This window comes from Cottoperca gobio, chromosome 16 (genome assembly GCF_900634415.1).
Source record: "Cottoperca gobio chromosome 16, fCotGob3.1, whole genome shotgun sequence".
NCBI lineage: Eukaryota > Metazoa > Chordata > Actinopteri > Perciformes > Bovichtidae > Cottoperca > Cottoperca gobio.
Genome location: NC_041370.1, coordinates 21,884,712 through 21,906,805, shown reverse-complemented (window position 1 = coordinate 21,906,805; position 22,094 = coordinate 21,884,712). Strand labels below are relative to the sequence as shown.

General features: G+C 39.4%; 2 protein-coding genes across 6 annotated transcripts in view; one reads left to right on the top strand and one right to left on the bottom strand.

The window, feature by feature from the left end:
* The first annotated feature begins 1,327 nt into the window (after positions 1-1,327).
* On the top strand, positions 1,328-10,901 carry sqlea (squalene epoxidase a). Its single transcript, XM_029451693.1, has 11 exons — positions 1,328-1,793; positions 2,164-2,425; positions 4,077-4,254; positions 4,740-4,836; positions 4,941-5,054; positions 5,410-5,581; positions 6,010-6,105; positions 8,257-8,399; positions 8,656-8,752; positions 8,920-9,007; positions 9,676-10,901. Exons 1-11 carry the CDS (start codon positions 1,515-1,517, stop codon positions 9,866-9,868), a joined length of 1,719 nt encoding a protein of 572 aa, XP_029307553.1. The 5' UTR covers positions 1,328-1,514; the 3' UTR covers positions 9,869-10,901.
* Positions 10,902-13,887: 2,986 nt separating this feature from the next.
* The window catches only part of oxr1a (oxidation resistance 1a), a 149,947-nt gene continuing 141,740 nt past the window's right edge, over positions 13,888-22,094 (bottom strand). For 2 of the 5 annotated variants that reach the window (XM_029450787.1, XM_029450788.1), the window contains 6 exons: positions 19,319-19,399; positions 17,948-18,073; positions 16,320-16,472; positions 16,094-16,189; positions 15,349-15,422; positions 14,543-14,678 (listed from right to left, as the gene is read on the bottom strand). In XM_029450787.1, coding sequence (XP_029306647.1) covers positions 14,543-14,678; positions 15,349-15,422; positions 16,094-16,189; positions 16,320-16,472; positions 17,948-18,073; positions 19,319-19,399 — 666 coding nt within the window. Of the gene's footprint in view, positions 14,679-15,348; positions 15,423-16,093; positions 16,190-16,319; positions 16,473-17,947; positions 18,074-19,318; positions 19,400-21,482; positions 21,710-22,094 lie in introns of those variants that run through there. The other 3 variants (XM_029450790.1, XM_029450786.1, XM_029450789.1) reach the window with 3 other exon arrangements.

Here is a 22,094-nt window from a genome sequence, read left to right as displayed (position 1 = left end):
ATTTTTTAATACAACCTTTTTTGTCATTTGTTTCAATTAATTATTCCATTTCAAAATTAATTTCAAATATTTATTTAAATTTGAATTAATTAATAAAAATAGTAAGGAAATACAATTATCAGCCTACATGTCAATCATTAAAAAAGTTATATTTGTTCCTATATCTGCCCATCGCTAATGATGTACCCTTGTATATATTACTTAATTGTGGGTTTCATAATCTAACTATTTATTTCATGTTTATATTTGTATACATGATTTCTAATTATGTAAATTATTCTCTCCATTTCCCAAATTTCGATAGTTATGAACTTCAATTGTTGAAGAGAAGGTGGAGTACGTTTCTACAAGTTATTACCCGAGTTATAGTTTCATCACTGTAAAGATCCTCTATTTGATCTCTTTCGACAGTTAGTTCAGGGGGTGTTATGCCTTAAATTATACATTTTGGTTAAACTGCTTATTTAATTTAAAAGTTTATAAGTATAAGTAGGTTTTTAGTTTATTCTTTTCACCACATCTTCCAACAGTTGATTGATTTAATTTGTATTTTTGGCATGATAAATGATCAATTTTATGCTTTTCAGGAAAACTCTCTCCGGTATTTGGAGCTGGTAATGTCCACATACACTTTGACATAGCCTTTCAAAAGTAGTGATGTATTTTACAAATACGTATTTGAAAGAGCTCTCACTCTGCACATTTTTCTGAATATCATGGAGACAGGATTTACACATGGACACTTTGACCTTATTAACACTGAATATTTATTTAGTGTACACTAACATTGCACACACATAAGACATGATAACGTGTATATTTGTGTGATGTAACTAGGCTACATATTGCCTTTCTTTCCCCTCGTTATCTACACTTTAGTTGCCATGGTACCAGTTAGCCATCTTGAGATAGATAGAGCATGAGAGCAGCCATGATATTTACCCGTAGTGTATTTAACAGTCAGACTCAAGTATGGTCTGGGTGTACAGCAGAGTGATTCATCTTGTCAAGTATGAACGATCTTTGCAGCAGGTCCTCTGTATGTAAGATAAATGAAACGCTCACCTTTCCACTGACATCACATCATACTACTATCCTGCCAGCCCACTGTCCAATCAGCGGCCGAGGGGCGGTCCGGTGCCGGCGCGGCTGTCCAATCGGCGGATAGCGTGAGCTCTGCTCACCGGCACGTCACTCCTGATTTGAGGGTTTTACTGTAGAGGAGGCGGGATGTGAAACCACCGAATCAGAAGTAGACCGTGTTTTGTCATTATCATAAAATATTCATCAGCATCCCTCTCTGACTGTCTGTGAGCAAGTTATCATGAGTTACAAAGGTAACCTTTTGTTTTGGGTTGGCTGACTAGTCTTTGGAGCACCCTGAGAAACAACATAAAGGGTAATTATTAATTATTAATTTTCTGTCAGCCTAAAGTAAACTTGTTTCTCAGAAGTGCATTCACCATCTAATTGATTTTTTCTTTTTTAATACTTACTTTTTTAAATCCAAAAAGATGTGGGCTTTCCTGGGAATAGCCAGCTTCACGTACCTTTACAAAAAATCCAACACAGTCTTATCTTTCGCTCACAAAGACCTTGTAATGGCCGCAGTCTTATTTCTTACAGTCGGGCTCTTACTATCGTATGTCAGGTATTTTCACAGCCAGAAGCTCAGAGTCTCTCAGGTATTTCATTTGCCTCTGAGCCTTCTGTCTTATGTACCTGTTATCAACTATTTAGTTCCACAAACTTCAACACAGAGGAGCGAGAAAGCGGAGAACAGCTGTAAAAAGGTAAGAAAAACTCATGTGGATATATGCCTAATCATGTGAACAAAGGAAGACAAAGACAGATTTAAAAAAATGAAGACTAAGTGTCGTTTTTCCGTTTCTTTGAAGAAATTTGTTTGAATTATTATTTATTATAATGTAATGTATTACATGTATTTATTTATTTTTAATCTCTGGAAAAATGTATGGCTTCTTATTCTCAAGTTTTATTGAAGGGTCTAAAATGCTTCAAATGTTCATGTATATTTGTATATTGAAATCAGAGAGATTAAATTTGATTGCAAATGAGCCTTTTCCAATGTTTGCCTTACAGTCCAGTTTAGTTCGGACTTTACACTGTGCGTAATAAGACTGTCCACCCCATTGTTTCCAGAGCCGGAGAACGAGGAAAAGACTGGATGTAGAAGAGTCATCTGCTTCACAGAGTGCCTCAGCCAGTGGCCCCTCAGGGGCCCTGGAGCCGGATGTGCTGATAGTTGGTGCAGGGGTCTTGGGCTCAGCGATGGCGGCTGTCCTAGCCCAGGACGGAAGGAGGGTGACGGTGGTGGAGAGGGACCTGAGGGAGCCTGACAGGATAGTGGGGGAGCTGCTGCAGCCTGGAGGATTCAGGGCACTCAAAGAGCTGGGACTGGAAGGTCAGTGATACTGTTAGTGACCTGCAAATATACTCTGATGTACAAGTTATCAGGGACCTCGGCCTCATAGTCAGTGTTTTTGCATAATCATTTCATAATCATAATCAGTTCCTAGGTTATAGACCCTGGAAACTACTTTCTCAACCCTCTTCTTCCTCCACGATGAGAGGTGTCTGTGTTAGTTTTCTTCTCACTGGTCTGAAGTTGTCAGGGCTCAGCAGGAAAAGGCGATGTCACATATTTCCGTGCACCAATCAGAGTTGGCAATATTTGAATCATATCGTGGTGACGGTTTGCTTATGTTGCCATTGCTGTCAATCAAATCTCTCCTACACCGTCTGGATGAAGCAGATCAGATCAACTTTTTTTTTTTTACTTCACCTTTGATTGCTGCATTTAGTCTTAAATATTAAATGTTTTTGTGAAATAGTAAAGATTTTAAACTAAGTTTTCAGTGGTTACTTCTTAAATTCTCACCTGCTTCTATTTATCTACATGTACACTTGATACTTAGTGATCAGTATAGTTTTAAAGAGGAAATTCTATATGAAATTATACAGTCCTCCTAATATTGTACTTCATGAAAAGTTTCTTCCTGATATTTCACACAATCAGTCACATTATTTTCTAATAAAGCAGTTCCTCAAACCTCACATCCAAAACAGATCTCTGGAACTAAAAATACTTTGCTGACTTTGTTATTAAATTAAATTGTCCAATGAAAAAAAAAAAATGAATCCAGTCAATCAGTGTAAATTGTAAACCTCTAAGTAGGTACATGATGTGTCCTTAAAACTATTTTTGCACAAATTTATATAACCAGTGAACGGCAGAATATCTGCAAACATTCCTCATGAGGAATTCCCTAAATATATCCTAGGAACTACATCGCCCTCAACTATGATTTAAAACCAAAAAAACTTATTTATTTCTACAATATTCTTGTTATATAGTTAATTATTTTCTTGCTTTGAAGCCAAACATTGTTACAGACTTTTATTTTTAATTCTAGTGGATTCCACAACGTTTCTAAAGGTACCAAATATGTCAAGATGAATTTGTGGAAAATGTGTATTAAATGAATTAAAATACATGTGGAGTATTTACATTTGATGGAGTGGTGCAGCCATGAGGCAGATTATAAGACAATGGGCCCCTGTGCATAGACATGCAAAAGGCCCACCACCTCTCCTACATCGGCGCAAGACACACAGACTTTAAAGTTGTTAAGCCTCTTTTTGTTATTTCTTTATTGTTTTGTCCTCTGCATCTCTCTGTGGTTTTGTGTCTCTTCGTAGTTGTTTTGTGTCATTCTGTGGGCCCTTTGTTTCAGTCTTTCTGTTGGTATTTTCTGTGTGTGGTTGTTTTGCCCTTTTTTTCATAGTCGTTGTCAGTCTCTTTTTGTCTCTTTGTGTCTCTTTGTAGTCGTTTCATGTTTCTTTGTGGCCATTTTGAGTTTCTTCATGGTACGTGTCTCTTTCAGTGACATTTTGTAGGTGAAGGCGGTTGCAGCAACAATCAATATGGAGTCATTGATGTAAAATGTTTCACTCAGTCAAGACATATCAGTGAATATGAATCACACATACTGCATGTAAACAGCAGCAGACGGAATGAATAGTACAGTAAACTGTTGTGTGTTTGCCTCCAGGTTCAGTGGAGGGTCTGGATGCCCATCTGGTGAACGGCTATGTGATCCATGACATAGAGAGCAGCACAGAGGTGGAGATCCCCTACCCTCAAGGGGAGGACAACGTCCATTGCGGACGTGCTTTCCATCACGGTCGATTCATCATGGGCCTGAGGAGAAGCGCCCTGGCTCAGCCAAAGTGAGTGTACAAAAGAGTCCATATGCCACCTGATTGGAGGACAGTGTTTTTGACAGTCGTTGTCATGTTAACATTCTTAACTCTGGATCCACTTACTGCACCTTTGATCAACATTGCTCATGTGAACTAACTTCCATCTCTAAACACTGCACATTTCTCATGTGTTCAAACAATACATTTGGTTCTTCTGTGAATGGATCAAACTGACCTTCATAACACTCAAAGTCCAAATGAGATATAAAGTCCCATTACATTTTGTCTCACCAGAAGTTATTTTTCAGATGGTTTATTAGTATGTTTTTCAGATTTGTGGACTATTTAGACAATTATCAGTACCTTGTTAAATGTAACACTATGTGTTGACAAACCACTACCATTTTGACCAATTAGGCTTTTATTTTGTTCCAGTAGCTTTTTCTTTCCAGTTGTCCTTGCTATTCTGACATGTGGAGGTGACTCTCTAACTGCCTTATTGCGCCCTCCAGTGTCACATTTGTAGAAGGCACCGTGACCAGTTTGCAGGAAGAGGATGGCTGTGTAACCGGAGTGCGGTATAAGGATAAAGAAACTGGAGACATCAAGGTGAGAAGAGGAAACTCTGATTTCCAAATCCCCCTCACCCCATGGAAATAAATACTCTATTTAATACAGAGTTGGTATGATGACTGTTAACCTGTGTCCTGTAGGAAATCCATGCAGCGCTCACTGTTGTGGCCGATGGATGTTTCTCCAAATTCAGAAAGAGTCTGGTCTCTGGGAAAGCTCAAACCTCCTCTCACTTTGTTGGATGCCTTATGAAGGTAAACACCAGCTAGCTTGGCTGCTATCATCACACTGCACTGAATACATTGAAATGATGTTAAATTGTTGAGATTGTTTTTCAGTATATTCAGATATTTTACAAAGAAAATAATCAATTCATTTAGAAAATAATGAGCAGATTAATAAAATAATCGTTAGTTGCAACCCTAAATTGTTCTAAATTGACTATAAATACATTATAGCATTTGAAAGATACATTCCATTTATAATTTAATGTGTAATTGATTTGGGAAATCAATAATGTGTGCAGACATTACAAACCAATCTGCACTATTTTAAAACCTCTCTCTAAGTATTGATACAAGCAGGATGTTTTCATGTGTTTCTCTCCAGGACTGTCCCCAGTTTAAAGCCAACCATGCTGAGCTGGTGCTGGCCAACCCGAGCCCAGTGCTCGTCTACCAGATCTCCTCCTCAGACACCAGAGTGCTCGTGGACGTCAGGGGGGAGATGCCTCGCAACCTCTCACAGTACATGGCTGACAACATATACCCTCAGCTACCAGGTAAAAGATGAGATGCAACTTTATTTAGAAAATGTCTCTGAGGTTTTATTCCTGTTTTCTAATGTAAAATGACCTTTGGCCTGAGGAAGAACCCCTGTACCGTGATAAATGATTTGTAATATCGGCAGTGATGCCAGACGTCGTGGTAGGTAGGAATATATCCAGACTGCTGCGGCCAAAGAAAGCGACAGTAGAAGTATTTGACATTCATGGTGTGCCCTGCTCTTCTGAAATATCAAAGCCTCAATATCAAAGCATCTGGTAACCTTGACAGAGGTCCAGTCAGTCACACTGATACATTAATAAACGTACATTCAGACTCCAAAAGAAAAGGATTTCTCTTGTGCATGCGCCCAGCGTGCACCTTTGGGTTTTGATCCACAGAGACAGCCGAGTGATCGACAACCTGCACTCTCTCTTTCCCTCAGAGCATTTAAAGGAGCCTTTCATGGTGGCAATCCAGAACGATCGACTCAGGTCCATGCCTGCCAGCTTCCTCCCTCCCTCCCCTGTCAACAAGCCAGGTACTAAAGTGCTATTGACTGCAGTGTTTTTAAAGATGGCTGGGGGGGGTCTATTGAACTGACTTCAGCTTGCCTACAATATCACGCTTGTCTTGGAAAGTAGCGCACCGCTTTCATCATTACTGTATGATGAAACTAATTAGAGAGCTTTCCTGGTTTGCCGCCTAATTTGCAATTAGTCTGCTTTTTAAGTTTAATTTTTAAATAAAAATGCTGTAAATGCATGTTTAAGTACTTTTTGTTAATAAGTCCAAAAAAATTAATCGTTTTTTTACCTGATTGAGCAATACTTACATTTGAAAGAACAATCATTTTGCAAAATACTCTTATTAGGAGTTAGATGAGAAGATCAATACAAATCTTATACCTGTACTGTTAATATGAAGCTATAGCGAGCAGCCTGCTAGCTTAGCATAATTATGGAAACAGCTCACCTGCCTCTGTCCAAAGGTATTTCATGTTTTTCATCCTACAACAACCAAAGTGTACTTTTTGCACTTTTTTTGCAGGATCAAACAAATAAAGTATAATGAGTTAATAAGTGCACGCTAGAGGTGCGTGTAGAGCCAGGCACTAGGTTTCTCCCTGATTCAATTATTTGTGCTAAGCTAACTAGCTGCTGACAGTAGCTTCACATGTAATGCACATGAGCGTCGATAGATCTTTCATTTAACTCTCGGCAAGAAAGTGAATAATCATGTTCCTATAATGTCAAACTGTTCCTTTTAAATGAGACTGTTTTGTATGTGTGTGTGTGGGTGTTAGATTGGAGTTGTAACACTAGTGATCTAAAGGCCCTGTCACACATATCCGTATGACAGAAACGTATGCTGGCGTATATGAACATTTGTCAGAGTCCAAATACGTCCAACTTTTCATCGGATCGGATGGAAAAGTGAACATATACAGATCTAACCTAGTATCACTTACTTATACAAAATGTATCAGACGAATACCCAACGAATGCATAAGATATACAAAAATTTGACGTATACAAAATATCGGCAACACGCTGGTTTACGTTGATATAAGGTAAGGTATAAGTAGTATTCGTTAAGAGCTCACTGTTACGCTGGGGTGCGTTGATGAACGCTGATGTTTTGAGCATGTTCAAAATTACCGGACGTACCCGACGTGTGCTTCATAAGATATGCAGGCGTTACGTTACGTTAAACATACGTGAATACGGAATACCTACGTGAATATTTACCTACGTAAATACAGTACGTGAATACTTACCTACGTAAATACAGTACGTGAATACTTACCTACGTGAATACCTAGGTAAATATAGTACGTAAATACCTACGTGAATATGTTAGAGGTACGTTAGATATAGGCTACGTCGGCTGACGGTGAATCCTACAGCCAATGTATTGATAACGAGTGGATAAACTATTCTCACCCTATGTTAAGATTATGCCTGACGACGGAGTAACTTATTAAACGTGTTTCTAAAGTACAGCTAGCGTTCAGCTAGCGTTTTGGGAGCTTATTGGGGTTTGAATATAGTATATTGGGTCCCATCCTCACTTCTTCACAGCACATCTTGATGAATACATCAACACATCATCAGAGAGCATGGAGGATGCTGAGAGGCTGCGACAAGAGTACATTCTAGCCGTTCTCCAGCATCAGCATGACGTGAACCAAATGGCACTTTTCCAGCTCGCTCTGATACGTTTTGTATAAGTGATACGCTATCAATAGGTTAGACATACGTATAATAATTAGTTATGTATACGTCAGCTACAACACTGCTGTGGAAAAGTTGGACGTATTTGGACTCTGACACATTTTGAGCTACTTTTCATATACGCCGGCATGTTTCTGCCATACGGAGCTGTGTGACAGGGCCGTATGTCTGGCGTGTTCGGCGTGTCGTCGGCGTCCTTCAAACAATCACAACTTACCCTTAATTTATATCAACGTATTGCCAATATTTTGTATGCGCCAGCATACGTTTCTGTCATACGGATATGTGTGAGAGGGCCTTAAGTCGGTGTAATGAACGATGACAAACTTAAACTCTCCCATAAAAATTGAAACTGTCAGAACATCGGGAATAAAAGCACAGAGAAACATCATCTTGTTAACTGTGTTTGGCACTAATTGGAGGATTTTATTATAACAAAGTGCTGTCGTTTGCAGGCGTGCTTCTCCTGGGCGATGCTTACAACATGAGACATCCTCTGACGGGGGGAGGGATGAGTGTTGCTCTCAACGACGTTCGCATCTGGAGGAATCTGCTCAAGAACATCCCGGATCTGTATGATGACAGGGTTATGCTGCAGGTGAACACAGGGACTAGACCTAACCATTGTCATGCCAACAACTCACAAATCATTCACATTAAAACTGTAATTAAAAACTCTCTAATGTATAAAATATGAAACAAATAGTAAGGCCTGTGTAAGTGTATGACAGCAAGCTATATTTAGAGCCTCTAATGCATCACTTTTGCCTCGTGCTGTTATTCCCTCTGGTGTAGATGAGCGACTGCAGACCAGTGTGCAATATTACATTGCTTTTTTTTCTTCTTCTCAATAGGCACAGAAAAAATTCCACTGGGAACGCAAGTCATCACATTCTTTTGTGGTGAATGTGTTGGCCCAGGCCCTGTATGAGCTGTTCGCAGCCACAGACAGTGAGTCTCTGCTGCCTCTGCATCTAATAACACATTGAAAAACATTACAGTGGATCAGAAATGATTATTTTGCATTGAATAAGTACTAAAGTCAAAATAAATTAAAAAAACACTTTATCGTCATTTTAATTTCCCTCATGTCTGTGCATCTCTTTTGTTTGAACCAGAATCTCTTCATGAGCTGAGAAAAGCCTGCTTCCAGTACTTCCAGCTTGGTGGAGAGTGCATTAATGGGCCTATTGGACTCCTCTCAGTGTAAGCATTGAATAATGTCCTCCACAATAACATTGGATAGACACATTCTCTTATATGGCATGATGGAAAGCTGTCTTGGGTTAAGGGGATAGTTTTTATATATAGCCATTTTTTGGAGATACGCTTTTTGCTTTGCTTACTTGCTGAGAGTTAGATGAGAAGATTGATAGCCTACTCCACATGTCTCTACTCTCTGAAACTAGAGCCAGCTAGCTTAGCATAATGAATGTAAATGTAGCTGGCTTGGCTAGGGCCTAAATCCACCTCAGAAGCTCACACATATCTATTCCTATGGCAAAACCTCAGAAGCTCACAGATTATATCTCTTTCTATGGCAAACTCACATTGGGGACAGGACTTCAGGAATGCTACGCTAAAGCTAGCATCAAGCTAAAGCTCACTAATTATGCGATGTCTTGTATTTTTACTTTAGAAAAGGACACGTGTGGTTTTATGGATGATTATTTTCTGGACTATTTCTTAACTGCAAACAGTGAACAGCAAATGCTACCTGTTAGTGCTAAGCTAAGCTAGCTGGCTGCTGGCTGTAGCTACATGTTTATTGTACAGACTTTTGGCAAGTGTATTTCCCAAAATGTCAAACTATTCCTTTAAAACATTAAACACAAGAGACTTAATGACACCGTGATTTTTTTTTTTTTTACCAGGTTGACACCTAAACCCATGACCCTTATTGGACACTTCTTTGCCGTTGCAATATACGCAATCTACTTCAAATTCAAGTCTGAGTCGTGGATCACCAAACCTCGAGCTTTATTCAAGAGTGGAGCCATCCTGTATCGAGCCTGCACAGTCATGTTGCCACTCATCTACTCTGAATTCAAGTACCTGGTGTACTGAAGAGCTTTAATCTCGACACAGAAAGACCAAGCTCAGTCTTCACAGACATGGCTGACAATAGGCACTGTTGCTGTATTAAACCATGCTTTTAATATTGAGGATGTTCTACAATATGCCCTTGCCTTACTGCAGATGTCATCGTCTTAATGTCCTACTTAATGCCTTGTTCATATATTTGGACATATTGTTCAACATTGCCTTGGTGTATCCCTATTTGTGCTCACCCACATGTTGCCCTATATGTTAAAGGAACATACAGTACAGTGTATTAGCTCACTCTGAATTACACTGAATATTTAACACTGGAATTATTTCTGCCCAACAGAACTGCTATGTAGAACATGACATCTGAATGATTTTGCAATAGAACCACTTTTCTGCTGTATATTTCCCTGCTGAGCTAATGTGGGCTGTATTTAAGGAAGAAACATCATGTAATGATATTTTATAACAATAATGCATAATTTCAAATCCAAGCACTGATTATGGGATGTTATAAAACACGCCATCTAAATGATTATCTTATGTTGTATTCCATACAAAAATCCAGTATATTTTCAGCCTTGTTTTGTTGAGTAAAATATCTGTTTTACTTTATTTGTTGACATCACACATTCTTGCTGTAATGATCATTTCCCAGCTTCCTGATGCTGTCGTCTTTGCTTAATGTCATAAGGGACTTTTTGTAACACATTTTGGTTTCTACACTCAGTTTGAAACATGCTGACAGTGAAGCTGACAAATCCATAATCCAAGAACTCAAAAATGATCCCTGCACTATTTTAGTCCTGCTGGATGTCAGCAAAGACCTGACGCAGCATGCCTGGGGGAGGTTTGGGTTTGACAGGGACCTGAGATGGAAGGAACGTCGCTCACATCAGGACCAAGTCAGTGGATGATGCTCAGGTGGTGTTTGTCCTGAGCTGACACAGACAAGGAACTCCTGACATGGAATACACCACGGTGTCCTGCACAGTCTAACCTGCGACTGCGTTGGGCTCGACAGGCTGTTAAATTAATAAATCATACATGACAGACAAAAATTCAGTTTTCCTGTTTCATTACAGCACACTTTTTTGGACTAATTGTTGTAAATGCAGTTTAATTTTTATTTGTTTATATCTGACAATAGGCTGTTATATGCCAGTTAGTAACTGTAAACTGAGTTTAACACTACTGCACAAACACTAACAAATGCGACCACCAGAGGGCGGTCACTCACAGCTGAAGGATTTCTGTTTGAATGATGGCCCTGCCGACAACAGTTCAACTCTCAGCAAGGATTGGATTAAGTTACTCTGCTCTGCTTTCACATTGAAATTCACCAGAGTTTTCAGATTTGGTATTAGGCTTCTGGTGCAGCTTTTTATATCTGGGTTGGTCTCAATTAAAGCACAGTAGGAACACTGATGCTGAAAAGGATATCTTTTATTTTTCAATTGTAATACAATAAATTGATCGTTGGATATATAATTCAAGGATTTAAAAGTACTTGACGGGTAAAAAAAATGCCAGTGACTTCAGCTGCAATTAAGACATTATAGAGGCTTCATTTAAACGCTGTAGCTTCACCAACACGAATGTTCATCAATGGATTTTCTATAACATTTACTGTTTATACTAACAAAGACGAACCATGTTGAGTTTGCACTGTGTTTTCGTTGCAGCCCCGGCTCTTTAAGGTCACTGAAGTACAATCTGGTGTTTTTCAGATAGTCAATGACCACAGTTGTTGATGTTTCTCTCTTATTTAACTGTCCATATAGAGATATGGTATCATGGTTTCAAGAGAGAACTGGCAAAAGAGATACAGGCCTTTGGTTTTGTTTTTTGCTGACTCCTGCATCTAAACTTCAAAACATGTGCAGTTACAAAGTAACTGAGCTCATGTTCTACATCTACCATATTGGATGTATGAAATCTAGAGTGTGCCACTGGAACATCATATTATTGATAACAATCAATAAATAAACTGATCAATTTCCAAAATATATTGATTAGATTTGCATTTAAATGCTGCAGTATAAAAGTAAAAACAGTCATAATATTATACTTTCAGTTTGCTAGTACATTAACTTTGTGTGTTGTCATATCTCCCAATGCATGTTTCCTGCTGAATCATTAACAGATTGCATTTCGTTGTGTCATTGTTGCTTTAATTCAAAGAGAGCTGCAGTTAAATAATTTAAAAGATGTGTAAGCAGTGGATCACTTAAGAATGAAATGAAATCCAACCTACAGAGCAGCAGCGGACTCATGCCAATACTAAACAGCTTACTAATTAATATGTATTGATCTTTTTATTTGTATTGGGTTTTATGATGACTTTTTGAAATGTATTAATTTATTTTAATTGAACACTGCAGAGTGTGCCCTTCCAGTGGCACACTCCAGATTCTATACAGCGGGGACTACATGGTTACAAATAAAGTTCACCCCACTATCCATCGCCATTCATCACGATCTTAGAGGATTTAACATCAAGAAAAAAGAAAATATATTAGGTAGAACACTGAAAAAAGAAAGATCACAAATTCAGTCATATCCCAGGTTACAACAATTAATTCAGCTTTATTGTTATTTATACATCACTGATACATTGTAATCTGGTGAAATAATTGGGAGAATTATCCATATTATGCTTTGTGACTCTCCACAAGGACACAAATACTGGTGTGGAAGACCAGAAAGGGGGGAAGAAAGCTCCTTGGGGGCGGGTAATGTACTGTACACACTTCCCTTCACCCTTCTGCCTGCATACCTACCTGCACCCATCGACTCACCTGACAGCCCCACGAGGAGAGAAACCAAGCCCTGCTGCCATGTTTAGCCAGATCCAACCCCCCTTCCCACCTTAGAGTGATCCTCCTTTTTAGACACAGAGCATTAGGGCATACCCTTATTGATATTGGTAGCAGCAAGCTTTCTACTAACAGTTAACATCTTATTGATCTAAACAAAAAAAGTACTGTACAGCTACTGCTAAGAGAATATAAGAACCTGGCCTTAACGCTTTTACACCAGATTAAAGTGCTAGAAGCAACCCACCAATCCACACTTTATTATAATTAATATATATATAAATCTAAATATATATATTATATATAAATATATATATATATATATATATATATATAAATATATATATATATATATAATATATATATATATATATATATATATTTATATATAAATATATATATATATATATTTATATATATATATATATATATAAATATATATATATATATATTATATATATATATATATATATATATATATATATATATATATAAATATATATTTATATATATATATATATTTATATATAAATATATATTTATATTTATATATATTAATAATATATGAACAAATCTACTATTTTAACATTAATTTACAGGGTAATATACATTATATTGTAACAGCTGAAATATCAGCACAAATAGATCACTGTCACACTTAACAGCAAAATATATATGATTACATAAATTCATATATAATCATATATACCAATATATAATTGTCATATATGCATGTAAAACAGTTTTTTCAAATGATACCCCAGAAAAGCAATTGTGTATCAAGACGTAAAAGCTTTACAAGTTTCTCTCTTGAAAGAGCGACAGGCGGCGGCAAAAGTGCCACGCCCTGCGGGTATTTGAGGTCACAGGACAGTTATTTGCATATTCCACAAATCTATTGCAACACGTTACTGTCTACGAACAGTACAGCCAGCATCCTGCGAGAGGAGCTGGTGTTAGCTGGACTCACACGTACACCCACTGAACAGAACATTACGACGATGGGTGATCTGATTATAGCTATGTGCTTTCAGATGGTGTGCTATGACAGTGAACAACAGGAGGACTACACTACACAATACTCTATAGTTTAGCCTCAGAAGACAACCCAAAACTGTACTGGAAAAAGACTAACCCCCCACCCACAGCAACTACCCTCTCCTCTCTGAGTGAAGTGTCATCGTATCCTGCGCTGCTGATGAGTTTCATATATTGGTGTTTTATTTATTTTTTACCACAATTTAATGTGACACTCGACCATCACTAAGAGTAATGGAATGTGTTCCGCTTTTGTCTCGTTCCTTTCCCTCTAACTGGGTCTCTCTCCGTCAAGGCTGACAGCACGGTGAGTAACATCCTACTGAATTAACAAAGTTCTAGGGGGTCTGAGAGTGCTGGGGACTCCTTGAGGTTCTGTAACGTTCAGAGACACAATCTGGACGAGTAGGGCAGTTCTGTCTTCTCGCTGCAGTCCCACACCTCAGCCACCGACATCTGCACCGCCTCTCAGGTGAGAGGAGTTCTAAATGTCCTTTCCTCTTCAAGGCTTTCCCTCTCCTCATCCCTCCGAAACAACCTCATCTTACGGTCTCTTCACCATCATTTTTACTGCCTTACACACTCCCCCTACTCTGCAAAGACGCCGCACAAGGCTGTAACAAGATACACACAAAGGTAATTTTTCACAAAGAAAAAAAAGCTCCGTAATAACTGCAGTAGTAACGCACAACAAGCATCCGATAGCTGGCCTCCGGCCTGGGGAGCCCTGGTGATGTGCAGTTAGGTTTGGGGCGTTGCCATTGTTCTAAAGGAGGAGGACTCCTCGCTTTGCCCTTTGAAGGACTTGTTTTTTTCCCTGTGGTGCATGGTTTTGTTATTCAAAAGCCCAGATCTCTATGTCCTGAACATAGAAATCCTCCTTTTTTGAGAGCATGGGGTTCCCAAATGTTTTACAGGAGTGACTCCTGCCGTGGTAGAGGTCTCCGTCCAGCCACAGGCCAAACTCACCGCTGAAGGAAAATAGAACAAACCGTGTTAAGCAGGGCGCCACAAACTATTAATCCAGGTGGCTACATTCTTTATTGAGAAGTAAACACAGTTTTAGGCAAGACACATATTTTTTATCTACAGAAGCCCTGAGAGGCAAGTGAGAAAGAATAACTCTGGTCTTCACTCCTGTGGTTATTAAATAAACATTTTTTGCCAGGATAATCTTTCTGTTACTTAATTATTGTTTCATCTGTGAAACAGGTGGGAAATAAAGCTTTGCCAGGTGATACATTTATTTTTTAAGTTTTGTTTTTGTTCCAATAGTCATTTCGGCCACAAAAGGCTGAAGTGCACCACTACCTCATCTCTAAATACTTAACACAAGGTACATATATTGTGTGTCAGCAAGTTATGGAACATTATCATCATCATTTCTTTCCTATGGCTAGAAAACATCATTCAATCTGATTCCAGCTGCTCAAATGGAAGAAAAGGGAACTTTAAGATAATCACTTCTTAAATCACACACAGGAGAGAAAACAATGTAGAGCATCAGATTTAGGCCCCCCCTCCCTTCCATACTTATCAGCCTCTTCAATAGCAATATTTGTATCATTAGATTCAATTAAAACAAATGTTGCTCAAACTGATTTCTGTCACTGTATTCATCAAAAAGCAGCTCCGACTCACCTTCCTCCACCAAAAGCTAAGGAGTCCATATCTCCTTTGATGAAGAACATGTTGTCACCTGTCCATTTGAACACCTGACAGACACAATAGAGCACATTTTTTTCACACGTTTTTAACGCAGTATGAATTGATTTTTAATGCCACCTGGGGGCAGTGGAACAGGCTGTAAACACAATGTTGACACATTATCTCCCTATAAAGTTCATATTGGGATGTTGTTAGCAGGCTGCTTAAACACAACCAGCAGATGCAGAGCAACACTCCCCTTCATCTGATGTCATGTTTGTGTCCACCTGATGACTAAGTCCAATATGAACTCTTCTGTTAGCTGTTTTTGGTCTCCAGCTCCTGAGGGAAATATCTTGCTCTTTAGCTGCTAAATGCTCCACTATGTCCACCAGCTACTTCATTATTATTTGCATTTGCAACTTGGTGGAACATTTGATGGTAGTAGAAAAAACAGTAAAGTTGTGGTTCAAAAAATGTAAACAATGAGCAAACAAATGCTAAAGGTTCTGTGGAGCGGAAGAGTTCCGTCACTATGTTTGACACCTTCCCACTTACACATCTGATCCATTGTTCATATTAAAATATTGAGTGCAGATTTAAATGATTATGATCAGTTCTGCTGTATGTGTATTACCATACAGTACACTGTATGTTCACGGCACTTTCAAATGTCCAACTTTAAAATAACTTTTGAAATGTTTAATTGCTACAGAAGTCGAAACAGAAAGTAGTGTACCTCAAACTCTGGATTGAAGGTGAACAGGAAGGTCTCTCCTGTGCCATAATAGCCATCGCTGACTTTAAAGGGCTCGGATGCCAACGCACCAAACACCTGGAGAAACAAAACACAACAACAGCTGACTACTGCACACTTGGGATACAACTCTTACATCCACAGAAAATGATTAACACTATAACTCAGCTCCAATCTATTACACTGTACTACTGCAGTGAGGATTTACCTGGCCATCGCTGTCCTTAATAACCATGAGCACTGGGGTGTCCTGGCCCTGCATGGCTCTGTACAGCGACTTAATGCTCATGCCATGCTTTGAAGTGCCAAAAGCCAGCGTCCATGGGTACCCAATGGTCCGCGGTGGGAGATTCCTGGCGAGCTGTGGGGGGAAATAATAAAGACAAAGATGGGATGAAGGAGGGAAAAAGAGAAAAAGGAAACGAAACACAGAAAGGCCACAGCCACCAATGCTCAATTACATCTGCAGTGACCTTTTAACACCGTCTGGCGTTTACAGAAGAGTAACAGGGCTCCAAACACACAGCGGTGTCTCGAGAGAAAGAGAGGTCCAGCACTCCCTGAGAGAGCCTGCTGCCCTGCTGCTGACAGACTGAAGGATTAACGGTGGCTGTGGTGCATGCAGAGATAAAGCCGACAAAGACGCTGGAGGAGCAGTGCAGTGTATGCTTCATTTTAATGGACAGATAAAACAGACACTGACTAAAACATGGAATTAAAGTGACAACTCTTTACGGTATGCTGCACCATTTTGCTCTGTTTGGAACAAGGGCCTTTAAATGTTATGTTTGCTCTCCAATAAATCATCAGTCCCTTTGCTGTTTTTTCATCCTCCAGTGGCAGAGCAGAGGCAGTCTATAATCAGCAGGCTGGAAATGAAGGCACGAGGAGATGAGCCTCGACTTGGCTCACCTCTGCTCCGCTGTGAGCCGACCTGAGCTCTGAGCACCGTCCTCAGGGTGATTAAAGGAAGCGGCACGTTGGCAAACTATTGGTCAATATGCCACATGGGACTCATTTGGAGCTGCCTGCGTATGTCTTTGTGTGCACTAACCTGCAATGCCTGCAAGGCATACACCACACCCCTAACTACTTAAAAGGTTAGTGCCTCAGACATGTCTGGATGTGTATTAGTAAAACGTTATGCCTGTGTTGTCTTTAAATAAATTACTCATTATCCAAAATAAATCAGAGGTTACTTCACATGTTCTCTGCAATACTATCAAACATACATCTTTTTGTCTTAGCTGTAGTGGTATTTATCAATCTAAATAATTCTGCATTCTCTCCAAAATAATGGAACTACATGGCCACAGACATCTCTACGGGTGATATCTGCAACACTCAGCAACTCACACCAAAACAATCGAGACAGGGTAGGCACATGCATAATAGTCGTTGCAGCAGTGAATACACGTGTTTCCCAAGTACACAGTCAAACCATCCTGGAAGCTCCAGGAAAGGATTGACTTTTCTTACAAATTTGAAAGTGAAATGACCAACAAGTCGTCTGTGTTTGCATGTTAGCATTGGATCCAACCTCAACACCCACAGACCAAAGGATATGATCATATAAATATGCACTTCCAGATTAAGGCTAGTATATTTAAAAAAATATTCATATTATAAAAACGAAAATGTTTTAAAAACAGGTCAAATTAATTTGTGGGGCACTATTTTCAGCAGCGGATTAATACACATTGGGTGCACCAGAGAGTATTTAGGGCTGATTGAGTCAATACACAAGTTTGATAAACATTTAGATGCACAGGGTTACATCACAATATGTTACATGGCAGGGTTGCAGGAGGAACAACAACTAACAACAGTGTGTACCTTCTCTATCTGGTCGGCCTCCAGGAGGTCACTGGATTCTCTGAGGTTGGGTTTGAACGTTTCTGGCTCCAGCTCTGTCTTGATGGATGGGCCCTGCTTGGAGTTCACCTCCTCCTTGGTGGTGATCTACAAGTACAGATAAATGTCAGACATGCATATACACTTACAATAAGTAGTTTAACTTCAGAACTGATACTAGATGGGTTCAGTTAGAGCCATTTGTCCTAAACCTACACTTTTGGTTTGCATCGAGCTGTAACCGGCAACAGTATTAGGCTCTGGTTATATTTTAAACAGAGTAAAATGGGAATATGGCAAAATGTAAAAAGTGATAAATAATTAACTAAATTGTTTAACTTAATAACATTAAGGCTGTGATGACATAAACACCCTTTACCCTTTCAACCGTAACCTAACCTGAGCAACAAAAGGTCCCATTTTAAACCCAACAGTGTTCTTGCCAAAACTATAACCACAGCGTTTGCTTGCAACACACTGGTGATCCAACAATTTGATGATGACAGCTGAATATCTTCATGCCAGACGCCTAGGATTGGTTCGGCAGAACTAGAAGAGAGCGGGCAAAGTGAATAGGAAATCAACCCAATGAATAATTTGCGCTCCACAGTTTGACATTTTCTTTGACCAACAGACTGTTTGGGTTATTTATCTTTCTCGATAACAGAGGCCAATTGTGGAGCGCTTCACCACTGGTGGCTGGGATGCTCTCATGTTTCAGTCCTCATTCAAATAGGGTCTACCTGCATTGTTCTCAGGACACATCATTCACCCTGTGAAGGGAGTCTTACTTCCAGCCTCTACCAACACACCATCGCTTTGTCCTGCAAGATTCTAAATATTCCGCTCACTTGAGCATCAAAGACATTATATTTAAGAAAAAGGGGAAACAGCCATCTCTGTGTGGCCGATACAAAATCTACATGTGTACAGCCAGCACTAACAGCTAGCATTAACTATCATATAACCAGCCTGATGTAGTGGGTAGAAGCAGTACAAACACCATGACAGCGAGACTGAGACGGAAAGCCTGACACATGGAGATAAGGCTGCAGTTACATGAAAACCTCATCACACAGTTTTCTGTAATGGATTGATAAAAAAAAAAAAATTCTGTCAAATTCTTAAGTCATTCCCAATTGGTCTTATGTAGCAAGTTTTCAATAGGTTTTGTGAGCCTAAACACTCACAAAACCTACTCAATCCATAACTTTTATGTAAAGCAATACGTGTTGTTGAGGTTAGTATGCAACATCAGCAGCAGCTACAGCCTGCTACAGCCTATGGGAGACCATCCTGGTGCAGGCAGCAGCAGGCAGAGCAGAGAGGCGCAGACAGGGCTGGTCAGGGCACCTGGAGTCGTTTGCAGAGCGAGCGCAGATCTTCACTGTTTAGTGCATCAATCCGACGGTGGTACTCCGTCAGAGACACTACCTGGTAGTACAAAGACAGGAACAGGTGGAACATAAAACTCTACCAGATCTTTCGCTGGCCAGTGAAAGGAAGGAATGAGTTTTGGAAGGTATTACGTGCGCTATTAAATAGTGCAATTTCAGCCAACTTAACACGGCTCTTTATATAAAAAGGTAGATGTCAGAAATTAGAAGAAACAAACTAACAAAGGCTTAAAGAAATACTTCACCCACAAAATAACCATTTGTATATCAATAGCTCACCTCGAGTTACCCCGAGTTCTGCAAGAAATCTTTGTTTTTCTCACATGCCTCCACGGTGAACAAAGAATCAAAAAACACAAAGAAAACTGGATGAATTGAAGTAAATTGTTGCCGCGTTTAAAAACAGCAAAACTATATGAAAACATCTGTTCAAACTCTCCCACAACTCGTGCAGTTTAACACAAGTCTCATTTAATCAAGTAGTATGCTCACTACTTCCAAACACATGCCATGTCTCTGAAACCTTTCTATTAAAAACACGCTTGTGCAGGCACGCTAGTGTGTGCGAGTCTGGATGAGTCCTACGACGTGTATTAAATAGTAAGGTTTTAGTGAAAATGCATGCGTTTGGGAAGTAGTGAGCATACTACTGGATACATTAAGACTTATTTTATACTGCACGAGTTGTGTGAGAGTTTGTAAACGGATGTTTTGATATAGTCCCATTTATTTCAATTCATCAAGAATTCTGTTTTCTGATTCTTCGTTCACCACGTAGGCACGGGACTCAAGGTTACATGTGGTGAGTAATTGGTATACAAATGGTCCTTCTGTGGGTAAAGTAATCATTTAAGGCCACTGTTGACAAGTGTTTGCTTTAAGTAAAAGATAAGGGGTTAGGGCATTTGGGAGCACTCTGTCATTTTGCATGTTTGTGTAATATGTTTAATAAACACCACCATTAGATGCTCAGTTATACTAAAAGCAAACTTAGACCAAAGAACAGAAACAACACTCCAGCAGAAAAGCAATCGTTGGAGCCATCAGTCCATCTTCTAAACCAAAATGGGAAAAAAACCCAGAAACAAGTTCTTGGTAGTGAGAAGTTCAGAAATCCACAAGATTTTGAACAGAACAAACAAAAGATACGTGAGGCTCGACTGATGCAACAATACTTGCCAAGTCCAAGAACATTATCCCACTCCGTTCGTCGGGAACAACAATCCAGAAAACTACAACCCAGACATACCAACACAATGACCTGTGAGCGTGGCTATATTCCAACAAAGTTACACCCCACGCTGCAAACTCCACTGAGAGCTGCTGCCTCTGTTCTGCCACTGAATGAACGTTGGCGTTTAATAGTCCACTGTGTCTCCATACAGGAAGATATTTAAAGCTTTGAGCAAGAGATAAACAAACAAACCCACAAATATCATGCACGCACAGTCATATTAACTGTTCTAGGTCTACATTTAAAAACATATTAAACTGTCTGCGCACAGATGTCATAAGCTGCCTTTAATTACTTTTTTCTTATTGCCTTTGGTGTAAATAAGTGTTTTGGTAACAAGCTGCCTCTTTACAGCACTCAATAATGTAGTAGATAGGGTAAACTACAGCACTAATAAAAAATACATGTGTGCCTCACTTCACCTACAGCTGAAGGCACTTAAGTGCATTTGTCCCCTGAAAAGGGGCAAGCTATCAGCATGCTAGCCTGCTACAGACTTTGCAATGTGAATCAAATGCCTCGAAATCAAACGAGCTATAAATTCAACATACCTGGTAACTCTAAAACATGTGAGGTCAAAGACACTGGTGAATGAAAACTGCATCTTGCACTGGAAACTTTCAGACATCTTACAGAGCCACACACATCGTCTAACGCGATGCCAAGAGGACAGACAACAGATGCGAGCACTGTCCTGGCTGCTAGAGTAGTCAGATAGTGGCCACTTTGTCCAACATCAGCCACTGACCACCAGCGGACCGGCTAACGGGTAAGTTAGCTTCGCTAGCGGGCTAGCATGGCTTGCTAACAACAACAACAACATAAGATAATACAATAATATACATCGCTTAGGACTGAAAACATGACCTAGGCACAATGGACATACACAGGTATACTTAGGGGTCAGTCGTTTCTCTTGGTCTTTCACCCTCCTAGAAAACATGTCTTTCTGGGTGAGGTTGAAGCTGGAAAGTCACATTACAGATCCTTTAAGTTCTCCCAGTGTAGCCCCGAGACAAGCAGACGGAGTTGGTATGAAGCCTGGCAGCCTGCTCGACTAAAATAGAAACATTTTTCCCCAATAGGGGTTCTACACCGTATGATTTGTGTGACATTGATAAAATCCAATAACAACACTGGACAGGAGAGAAACCGCCTCCCCATTGGTTAATAAAAAAGATGACCCTCCCGTCCCATAACCGACAAGATTTAAAGATACAGTAACACCACTAGCATACGAGGTATACATACTGTAGTTTTCCACAGACAATCTCCCAAAGTTACAAAAACAAACAACAAAGTTCAAATAAAAAAATAAATAATTACTTAACACAAAACCTAAATGAGCTTTTGACGTCTTTTTGTTAAAACCTAAATATATTAGTTAGACCAAACTCTGTTAATAAAACACATCTATTGCTTTTTAAAGCTCCAAACAAAAAACTGTGTTGCTTAACATTCAAGTATGGTCAACATGACTAACAAAAGCAGCAGGTTC

Excerpts from the sequence above, each read along its gene's own strand:
- sqlea (XM_029451693.1), top strand. The coding sequence starts at position 1,515 with ATGTGGGCTTTCCTGGGAATAGCCAGCTTCACGTACCTTTACAAAAAA. Across the intron at positions 4,255-4,739 it reads AGCGCCCTGGCTCAGCCAAA|TGTCACATTTGTAGAAGGCA; the intron begins GTGAGTGTACAA and ends TGCGCCCTCCAG. Across the intron at positions 8,400-8,655 it reads ATGACAGGGTTATGCTGCAG|GCACAGAAAAAATTCCACTG; the intron begins GTGAACACAGGG and ends TCTTCTCAATAG.